General features: G+C 42.9%; 1 protein-coding gene across 1 annotated transcript; it reads right to left on the bottom strand.

Moving 5' to 3' along the window:
• Positions 1 to 1,591: 1,591 nt before the first annotated feature.
• Positions 1,592 to 1,998, bottom strand: LOC119367255 (60S ribosomal protein L28-2-like). The gene is made up of 2 exons (XM_037632824.1): positions 1,848 to 1,998; positions 1,592 to 1,758 (listed from the first exon to the last, which is right to left on the bottom strand). The coding sequence occupies exons 1-2, from the start codon at positions 1,993 to 1,995 to the stop codon at positions 1,592 to 1,594; spliced, it is 315 nt and encodes a 104-aa protein (XP_037488721.1). The 5' UTR covers positions 1,996 to 1,998.
• Positions 1,999 to 11,134: the final 9,136 nt, after the last annotated feature.

Genomic DNA, 11,134 nt, shown 5'->3' with positions numbered 1-11,134 from the left:
AGGGGACGATGTTCCGTGTAGACGTGTTTGACAGCGGCGAGGGAGAAAACCCACTGTCGGTGCGTCCCAATTAGGGGTCTCCGCGGTATGCGCTGGTGCCGCCTCCGAACCACCCTTCTAGCTACACCCCGACGTCCCAGGTACAACTTTCGTTTGGAGCCGGCTTGCTCCACTGTCACTACAAGAAATATGCTATCTTGTGACCTCCACTATTGGTCACTGAAAGGTCATAGTTTTTCATTTGCGACCTTTTTGTGACCAAAAATAGAAGGTCAAAAGCTGAGGGTCGTAAACTGACTATAGCGACCTTCTCTGTGAGAAGGTCGTGGACGTTTATGACCAAAATATTCCTACTGTGGCGTTTTGGTCACTAGCAGCCTCCCCAGTCCACGTAGGCATCCAACGTGGCAAGCTGATGTGGCATAAGATTCAGCCCGGTCCAATTCGGTTTTTTGCATGGGCCTAGCCCAACAATTCAGCCTTTTTACTATATTTTTTTATCAATTTTTGAACGGCTTCATGGACCAAGCCCAACATTTTTAGGTCCATTTCATTTATCCTTTTTGTTCTAGCTTCTAAGAAATGCACGATGTGATTTGTTTGGGCCATAGCCTTCTTAGAGCCCAAATATTGTTTGGTCCAGTAGAATATTTGGTCTTTTTAATTCACAGATTACAATTTATACACATTTAAAAATCAAACAATCAGTAATTCTCTTATTAAATGATCAAATCCAGAACTCATATGATCAACATTCACAAAAACATACAAGACTTCACGTCCGCGGTAACATAGCTTGAACAAGCCTAATTACAGTTTATATCCAAGAAGTGTACGTGCAATCCAAAACATGGTGGCAAATATCAACCGAAACTATGGTTCACACCCTTGCTTGGCTCTTTGCTGTCAAAGTATATAGTCGTCCTTGGACCTTGGGAGCTACCACCAACGGCACGATTGTCCTGGTTGTACTTCTGTGGTCAAAGTCCTCACCTGGAAAGGATTATACAACTCAGTCATATATTCACGACTCAAAACTCATGACATGACATGACACTAAGAGAGAACATCATAGAGACTCAACCAGATCCTAATATAAAGGCTATTCAGACCATAGCTAGTTTATTCCAGTATTTTTGGACAAATGTGTGTTGCTGCTGTTTTCTGGAAACATGGAGTACAAGTATTTTTGGAAACATGGAAGAACATGATTTATTATCCTGGACACTAGACAAGAGTTACTCCAGTGAAGAGGATGACTAAAATCGCTCAATGGTTGAGAATACACCAACAACTTCAAACTCTCCTAACGAAAGATTAAAGTGTTGGAAACCTAGAAGCGGGACAGATTATAGAGTTACCTGAGTGGAGTAAGGGACTATTTACAACATGGGAATTTCAAAGGAATCAGTCCATTTCCTGCAGGAACATAAATTAAAGTTAGTGTTCAAAACTTAGCACTAGAAGATCAGTCTCAAGCTTTTCAAACTTTGCATAACTAAGGGAACAGCCCCAGCAAGCATCAGACTTTTCTGAAGTTATGTCCGACTTGCAGAACAAAGTGACTTCTCAAGACAACAAGTTGTAATACCTAATTCTTGATAGACTTGGCCATCTTGCGGAACTCCTTGCGCATCAGAGTCTTGTGCTGGAGCTTGGCAGGGGTGTTCTGCTTCTTGGTCTTGGTCGTGGACAGGACAACTCCCTTGTCCTCTCCCGCTGATGGCCGGACCACCACGGTCTTGCTGTTCGCCAAGCCTGAAACCACATCAGCCCCACAGCAAGTTAGCTCCTTGCAGAGACACTTGCAAACAAAAGGGTTAAAAATACTGCAAAGAGCTACAGACTCGAGAACTTGTAGGAGTGGACATTGTAGAGGTTGTTGGGCTCCTTGCTGAACCGCACCTTGGCGTTGCTGTTGCCGAACTGTTTTATCAAGAAGCAGTTGTTCTTCTTCACGAGCTCCCAGACCAGACACCCTCGAACGGTAGTCATTTCCCTTGGCCTACATAACCAAAAAAACAACCAAAAGTCAGATCCTAAAGCTAGCAACAAGCAACAGGACACACTAATCCTACAGAATCAAGGAAACATTTGACTATTTGAGCAAAATTGTATGCTGATTGCACCTTAAGCTCTCTCGCCACGGATCCTCCTAGCCAGCTGAATGTCCTTGGGCATGATGGTCACGCGCTTAGCATGGATGGCGCACAGGTTGGTGTCCTCGAAGAGACCCACCAGGTAGGCCTCTGCAGCCTCCTAAAGGGCCAGCACCGCATGGTTCTGGAAGCGGAGGTCGGTCTGCACAGACAGAACAGGGTGGTGCTTTTAGTTTACTTGATTCATCATACTATAAGAGTTGAGATAACAGGAGCGTAACAATGTAGTGCTGTACTGTGAAGTTTGAGGAGCATAACAATGTAGTACTGTACTGTGAAGTTTGAGGAGCATAAACTATATAAGACAGTTTACTTGATCCAAAGTTTAAGGAGTATCTTATCTACTAGTAGTACTGTACTGTGAGACTTTCCTAAAGCAGAGTCTGTAAACAAACAGAGTGAGAACCATCAGAAGAACAGAGATGTTCGTCTATCAAATAGTGGCTTCTAGTTAGCCAATTCAGCACCTGAGCAGCATGTATGGCACACCAATTTTTACACATTCCATTCCATACCTCTTGAGCACAAGTGCTCCCACAATACATAGGCAGAGTAACGGCATGAACCCAGTGCAGAAATGAATAGAATGTGCAACCAGAGTGTCTCAGAGTTACTGAAGTAGACAGCGAGTAACTGAAACAAGAGTTACTGAAGCTAGCTTACCAGGCTCTGCAGAAGTATGGTGGTGGAGAAGATACAGGCAAGTCGAGCGAGCCTGCAATCAATTAGGCGAAACATCAATTCTGTGAGTGACAGAAAATAAAACAGTCGACTGGTTAACTGAAGCTGACAAACAATCAGATAATGGATGGACTTACACTGTGAGCACACATCAGCATCAGCATCCAGGTAGCAGCAGCAACAACACAGAGGACCAACACATACACACATACTTACAAGTCAGTCACCTTCCATGCATGTGGCCAGGAGGGGAGAGGCAGCTAGCTAGGAGTGAGGAGTCCCTCACCTTCCATGGCCGCTCGCTGAGAGGACGCGCCGGCTGGAGAAGCCCCGTGACCAAGGACTGAAGGCAGGCAGCCATGGCCACGTGCTGCGTAGCACCAACAGAAGGTTCGTCAAGCGGCGCCAAATCAAATCCAAAGAGAGAGGGGTCGAATCAGGGAGTTCCTACCTTGAGACGAAGGGGGTACCAATAGACTCCAGCTCCAGGTACTCGATGACGGAGCACACGAACGTGTCGTCCACCCGTGCCACCGCGCGCTTGATCCGCTCCGCCACGAACCCCAGCGGCTGTGACAAAACGTCCCCCACCCGCACCATCACGAGGTCCCGCACGATGGCGTTGCCGAAGTAGTTGGCCGGCAGCTGCGGGCGCAGGCGCTGCCGGATGTTGTCCCCTATGGCAGGAGGGACGAGCGCGGCGGCCCTACGGTGGAGGGCGCCGACTGAGGCCTCCGGGACGGGCGAAGGAAGAGCGGCGGCCGTCCTCTGGGAGGCGAGGAGGAGCGCGGGCACGGGCGGCGGGGGCGGATCTGAATCAGGGAGGGGTGGGAACGGTGGGGTGGCGGCGGCGATGTGGGAGACGAGGGGAGAGGGAGCGCGTGAGGGAGAAGGAGCGCTAGGGTTCGTGGGGTGAGAGGGTGAGGGAGTTTTCTTTTTTCTTTTTTTGAGATAAAAGGGGGGAGGGGGTGACGGAGAAAGGGCTGCCATCGGATCCGAGAGCATCCGACGGTGTTTGAGCACGATCCGCGTGACATGTCCAAGGACCAATCAGAACCCAGTATACGTTATGACCTTCTAAATTGGTCACAATCGACTAAAAATAAGGTGTTGAACCATATTTTTCCAAAAAAGGTGTTGAATCATAGAAACAATTTTATGATATGACAAATTCAAAAAGAAACATTCTCATTGAGTCACCAAATGTGACATAGTTTTTAGGAAAACTAACAAACTTGGAATTGGAATAAGAAAAATATCTTTTAAAAATTGTTACGAGAAAGGAGTTTTTTTGTGGGGGGGGGGGTCAATTTCTACTTTTTCACATGAAAAATTCAAAGAAATGATCTCATATTGTGCACAAGGGTGCATCTTGGAATTCCAAACAATGTTGCCAAAGGGAGTTTTCATTTTCTTTGCACGGAAAATTCATTTTCCATTTTTCGAGTGCCCGAAATGAGGTTTTTTTGTGAAGGATCTACCATATATCTGTTGCAAAACTGTACCAAATCATTTTCATAAAATACTACGACATATTTAATGCACAATTGACCAAATGGTTGGGTGTCAAAAGTTTTGATCCACCTCTGGTGAAAAAGACAAATTCCCGCCGATTCAGTTGGAAGCGGGTCAAATTTGAACTGAAGCTGCCTCATAGTTTGCTATTTATTTTTTCCGAAAATCACTTCTAGGTACATAAGTATCTATTTAATCATAGAAACACCCAAAAAATTCCAAGATTCAACCACTAGCTAGGAACGGTCAAGCCCGCCGTTTTGACCTCATCTTGAAACGGGCATAAAAATTTCAAAAAAAATCGAAAAACTGGGAAACCTTCGCATTGTGTCATTATATGAGACCAAGTTTGCAGGAAAATTAATAAACTTGTAATACGGTAATTATTTTAAAAAAGTGTTCTCAGAAATGAGCTATCAAGTGTGAAGATTCATGGCTTTCAAGCCAAATGATCAATCTTATGGCCACATTCATGGCATAGTTTGTTCAAATGATCTCATATCGTGCGCAAGGGTGCATATTGGAATGGCAAACAATGTTGCCTAAGGAAGTTTTCATTTTCTTTGGTCGAAATAAACATTTTCCATTTTTCGAGTGCCTGAAATGAGTTTTTTTTGTGAAGGACCTACCATATATTTGTTGCAAAATTGGACCTAATCAATTTTATAAAATACTAGGCCATATTTAATGCACAATTGACAAAATGGTTGGGTGTAAAAAGTTTTGATCCACCTCTGGTGAAAAAGACAAATTCCCGCCGATTCAGTTGGAAGCGGGTCAAATTTGAACTGAAGCTGCCTCATAGTTTGCTATTTATTTTTTCCAAAAATCATTTCTAGGTACATAAGTATCTATTTAATCATAGAAACACCAAAAAAATTCCAAGATTCAACCACTAGCTAGGAACGGTCAAGCCCGCCGTTTTGACCGCATTTTGAAACGGGCATAAAAAATTCAAAAAAATCGAAAAATTGGGTAACCTTCGCATTGTGTCATTATATGTGACCAAGTTTCCAGGAAAAATAATAAACTTGTAATGCAGTAATTATTTTAAAAAATGTTCTCAGAAATGAGCTATCAAGTGTGAAGATTCATGGCTTTCAAGCCAAATGATTAATCTTATGGCCACATTCATGGCAAATTTTGTTCAAATGATCTCATATCGTGCACAAGGGTGCATATTGGAATGGCAAACAATGTTTCCTAAGGAAGTTTTCATTTTCTTTGGACGAAAAAACAATTTTCCATTTTTCGAGTGCTTGAAATGAGTTTTTTTTGTGAAGGACCTACCATATATTTGTTGCAAAGTTGGACGTAATCAATTTTATAAAATACTAGGCCATATTTAATGCACAATTGACCAAATGGTTGGGTGTAAAAAGTTTTGATCCACCTCTGGTGAAAAAGACAAATTCCCGCCGATTCAGTTGGAAGCGGGTCAAATTTGAACTGAAGCTGCCTCATAGTTTGCTATTTATTTTTTCCGAAAATCATTTCTAGGTACATAAGTATCTATTTAATCATAGAAACACCAAAAAAATTCCAAGATTCAACCACTAGCTAGGAACGGTCAAGCCCGCCGTTTTGACCTCATTCTGAAACGGGCATAAAAAATTCAAAAAAATCGAAAAACTGGGAAACCTTTGCATTGTGTCATTATATGAGACCAAGTTTCCAGGAAAATTAATAAACTTGTAATACGGTAATTATTTTAAAAAAGTGTTCTCAGAAATGAGCTATCAAGTGTGAAGATTCATGGCTTTCAAGCCAAATGATCAATCTTATGGCCACATTCATGGCATAGTTTGTTCAAATGATCTCATATCGTGCGCAAGGGTGCATATTGGAATGGCAAACAATGTTGCCTAAGGAAGTTTTCATTTTCTTTGGTCGAAAAAACCATTTTCCATTTTTCGAGTGCTTGAAATGAGTTTTTTTTTTGTGAAGGACCTACCATATATTTGTTGCAAAATTGGACCTAATCAATTTTATAAAATACTAGGCCATATCTAATGCACAATTGACAAAATGGTTGGGTGTCAAATTTTTTGATCCACCTCTGGTGAAAAAGACAAATTCTCGTCGATTCAGCTGGAAGCGGGTCAAATTTGAACTGCAGATGCCTCATTGTTTGCTCTTTATTTTTTCCAAAAATCATTTCTAGGTAAATAAGTATCTATTTAATCAGAAATACATGGTTTGATGGCAAGACATCGAGGTTTGGACGGTGGCCGAGGGCCCCAACTCTAGAGCGCGTAAGCTCGCATGCCCGCCGCGTGGTCACCGCGTGACCGTGGCGTTGCCATGTGTTCTGGGCGGCCTAGGCATGTCTAGTGGGTTGGGCACTCCCCAGGTAGGTGCTAGGAAGAAAATCAGAACATAACATTCTCACGAGGAGACCGATCGATGCTCAAACATGAATTAGCAGCCAAGTGTTTGATTAGCAGTACGGGAAATGTACATGGCTAATGGGCGTGAGTTTTGGCTGAGGATGGTCAGTTACTAAGAAGACCGTCTTCACAAATTTTTAGCTCAAAAGGTGGAGCCTAGGTGGTACTTGCTTTGCAAACTACCACACTGGACATAACTACAAATGTTGAAGCTCGGCTCAAAATAATGAATGGATTGAGATGGCATTGGGTGGAGGATGGTTATTTGGGCATAGGAAAGCACTGTAGAAAATGGATACTATTTGGACATGCCAAAGTGGTACTTCCTTCACAAACTGCTGCTATGAACAGAATAGGAAAATGAATATTGTTGATTTATTTTTGAACTAGGCAAGGAAGGTTTTTGAAATATTTGATGAAGATATGATCCAAACAATTTATGAGATTTTTTTGGGAATTTTAGGAATGACAGAAATATAGGTTGCTTCACAACCTAGGGCAAAAACTGCCACATGGACATGACACATGGGCAAAACTGATGAGGTGGCGTCCAGTCATCACAACCAACCACAATCTACAAGGCTATGACCATCTATTTTGGTCGTTAACAACTAGAAATAAGGCAACGGCCAGCCCTGTTTGCTTTATGACCATTTGGTGTAAGGAAATTACGACCTTTCTGACCAAAATGGTCGCAATGGTTTAGGGTTTGGAGCCCCCCGAACAGCTTTTGACCAATTGGTCTCAAATGGTTATAGATCTATGACCAATTCTTCCAGGGTCACTGACAAAAGGTCACTAGTTGACATATTTCTTGTAGTGTGTCGCGGCTCCCCACTTAGCTCCATCTCCATGTGGATCTTTCTCTACTTCTACCGGCTTCTTTTTGTGATGATTTTATGAATCATGAACTAGTGCCACTACTATTATTCTAATCACACTTCTTCAATATCTTTTCCAACAGGGATGCTCAGCTCGATTTTAATGGAACTGCACAAAAGCATCATATGATCCGAGCGTGCTAGCCGCCTTTCCTTTGACAGGTTCTACCTAGCCAGGAAATTAAATCTTGTTTAGGGTTTAGGGTTTACGGCATAGAGACCCAGAGTAGTTTTTTTTTGTACACACTCTCACAAATTTTGTCTTTAGTTGTGAAGTAAATATTGTCTATGATCTGTGAATCATTGAGATGCATTAGCATGCGTGTTAGTTTTCCTTTGTATTTGATGGAATGTTGTAACAGGGAAACCTTGGAGTAGGAATGAATTGGAGGGGAAGTTTTCATTTTTCCAGAGAAAAAATGGAAACGGAAAGAAACCAACACTTCGTTTCGTTAGATCGCGCTGTCGAGCAAAACCAACATTTAAATCACGTCTGTTGCGTTCATGTCTCAACCTCCTCTACGGCTCCACCCCACATGGTCGCTCGGCATGCCACTCACCGCAAAACGACTATACGGTAACTTTGCTGCCTGCTTGTTGATGGATCTCTCAATGGAGTACTAGCACTACTGGAAGAGATTGACAAGGAGGGTGGGGACAGCTAGCTGTAGCACAGACTCCCAAGAACTTTTTACATGCATGTTGTGGCCGGCCATGGCGACCTTTGAATGCAGAGCAGTCGCGTGCACCGGGAAGCGGCGCGGGCAGCGCTCTCTCGGCTAGCGTGCCGCTTCAATGCCAGTGCCAATGAGAGGTCGCGTCCGCTCTGGCCGGGCATGAATGCGGCACTGACCTTTTGGGCGGGAAGCACGTGCGGGTGATGAAGAGGGTTCGGGTTGGTCAGGAGTTTGCATGGCAGCCGTCCGTATGCCTGCAAACAAGGGATGTTGTACGTAAATATTGTTGCGTATATATTTAATAATGTAAATAATGTGCTAGTTGGACAAATATGATTGGAGATGGAGATGGAATTTTACGTAAACATGGATATGCATGTCTATGTCTATGTGTGTGTGCGCGACGACTCTCACGACTATCCGTACACACCATCGATGTCTCGTTCTCCCTACACACACACAAACTTAGTACCGCCTCATTTTGTTCCGAGGATAGGAATATCATAGGAGTGGGAAACAATATGAAGTGAGATAAATGGAGTACGACGTACAAGAAATGTACATGCACTCACTCTGCCTCCGAGATACCCGCGAGTACACGATGGAGCGCATTTGTACACGAAGAGGCAGCTTATGTACGTAATAATTTTACCCTTTAATTTGTTCACTTAATAATGGAGGGTCGGGGACCACAAGTGAGCGATACAAACTGCGACTTGGAAGCGGGGGCGTGTTTTTGATCGAGTTTTCTTTCTTGTTACGTTAAAAAAAGTTTTGCCCACCAGTTTTCGTTTCTTTTTTCGGGAACGCGCATATTCTATTTAAAACCACGACTATGGAGAGACTTTTACTCCACTGTATATATAGCCTCTTGTTTGATAGGGTTTCTCGCGTCTCGCTCTCTCACCCTCTCCATATCTAAACAAGATGACAGTGTCCACTCAATCTCTCTCCTCACCGGTGGTCATAGATCCGGTCAAATCCCGTCCGCTGCGGGAGGTGAGGAGGTGCAGCATTGACGTTGTCACCGTCGGTGATGGAGGAAGCCGATGCACACCGTCCTCTCTGAGCTGGCGCTGGCACAGACGAAGGTCTTCCGCGCCCTTGTTCGCTGCTTCGTTTGGCCAGATCCCACCCGTCTGCCTAAGAGACATCTCGCCCACCTCAGGTATAATTTCTTTTGGATTTCATGCTTCATTGTACTGGTCCAGCTCCCTAGGTCGCTTCCTGTGGGTTTTCTTCATATTGTTTACTCCCCACCTCCCCATGTACAATACTATCTAGGGTTCATCGGCTGGTCCAACATCACCTTTTTTTACTATTATAGAGGAAAGGACACTAAAAAAGTTTTCCTGGTTTATGCCTTGATGGAGGTATACATGTTTTTTTGATAAAAAGTACATGTTGGTTGTGCAGTCATTGTCCATATGCTCTTATTGCTGCTACTAATCTAATACTATCACTGGTTAAATGAAGCAATGCCCATGGTAAAGTGACGTCCCTTTTAAGTAATGCTGATGTCAATCCAGAGGCGTCAATAAATACTTCTATCCTGCTTTTTTTCTCGGGTATCTTAGTTTAGTTCCCATTAAGATAATCATGATGCTTCTGTTTGTTGGTGTACTTTTCATTAATTCTTATTGACAAATTAGATGTCGTTGTTAATTTTGTACCACTACCAAAACAAAGTAACAACACTATATCCTTTTTTATATTTTTGCAAACAACGATGTGCATCTCCATATCCAGGCATGTCTTCCTCAATTTTAATGGAACTGCCCAAAATTGGATGGCCATTGTTGTTTCGCCTCACTGTCCTCTGCCACGTGGTTCTTCCTTCCTCGAGCTTGATTATCGAGAAGAAACAGGCCACAGTGAGGATTTATCGAACTTCATAGGTGGCTCACCCAAACTTGATGCCAAATGGATGATGCATCACTACAATGACCTGTCGATGCTCATGGATGCGTCTCATGGTTGCATCGGCTAGTGAAGCTGATCGATTTTCGACGAAAAACAAGTTGTCTTCCATCAGTGCTCTCTTCTTGTTACCCACAAAGATGATATCCTTCATCATTTCACCTTCATTGCGTTGGAGATGCGGTCGTCTTTCAAGTTGGTGCAATTTTATCACATGATTGGCTATGAACCAAATGTTTCCTCGAAGAAGCATCTACGTTGGTACTAAGTTTTGTATTGATTTCTAAGCCTTCTCACAACTTTGTCTTCAGCTCCCCTGTAATTTTATTTGTCTAGCTATTAACTAAATATGTGATCAGACTTTGATTAAAAATATGGCGTGTACTAAAAACCCGGATGGACGTAGTAGCCCTCCAGTTTTATTTACTATGCATATTGGATTTGACTGAAGTCAAACTTCATAAAGTTTGACTAAGTTTAGGCTGAACACAACAAACTATAATTATTGAGAGAGGGCAAACTACACATACTCTCAAACCTTTCCGATAATTGAAATTAAAATTCTTTATTTGTACACACTCTCACACCTTACCGATAATTTGGCGCCTGTGTGGTTGTTGACTTAAAAGAGGGTAGTGTACCACACGTAAGGATAAGAAGTGTGACCAGGACGCATGGATCGTTAGTTCATCGTAAGTAGTTTTCTTCACTGGAACGTTAAATAAAGAGTTTCGTTTCGTACTTACACAATTTAAAACGATTGTTATGGAGAGAAAAAATAAAACAACTCCACTATATATTAACAATATACACGAGTACTATATAAGTACTATATAAGCTGGAACCTCAGTGCTTGTTCGCTAGGGTTTGCACTCTCCACACTCTCGCCGCACTACACACACACACACACA

The sequence above is a fragment of the Triticum dicoccoides genome, chromosome 2B (genome assembly GCF_002162155.2).
Source record: "Triticum dicoccoides isolate Atlit2015 ecotype Zavitan chromosome 2B, WEW_v2.0, whole genome shotgun sequence".
Lineage (NCBI taxonomy): Eukaryota > Viridiplantae > Streptophyta > Magnoliopsida > Poales > Poaceae > Triticum > Triticum dicoccoides.
Note: the sequence above shows the minus strand (reverse complement) of the source record. Positions and strands in the feature narration are given on the sequence as shown.

What these genes read in the sequence shown, in the direction of transcription:
- LOC119367255 (XM_037632824.1), bottom strand. Translation starts at nt 1,995, where the DNA reads ATGACTACCGTTCGAGGGTGTCTGGTCTGGGAGCTCGTGAAGAAGAAC. An exon ending in CCACTCCTACAAGTTCTCGA is followed by an intron (nt 1,759 to 1,847) that starts GTCTGTAGCTCT and finishes ATGTGGTTTCAG; the next exon opens with GCTTGGCGAACAGCAAGACC.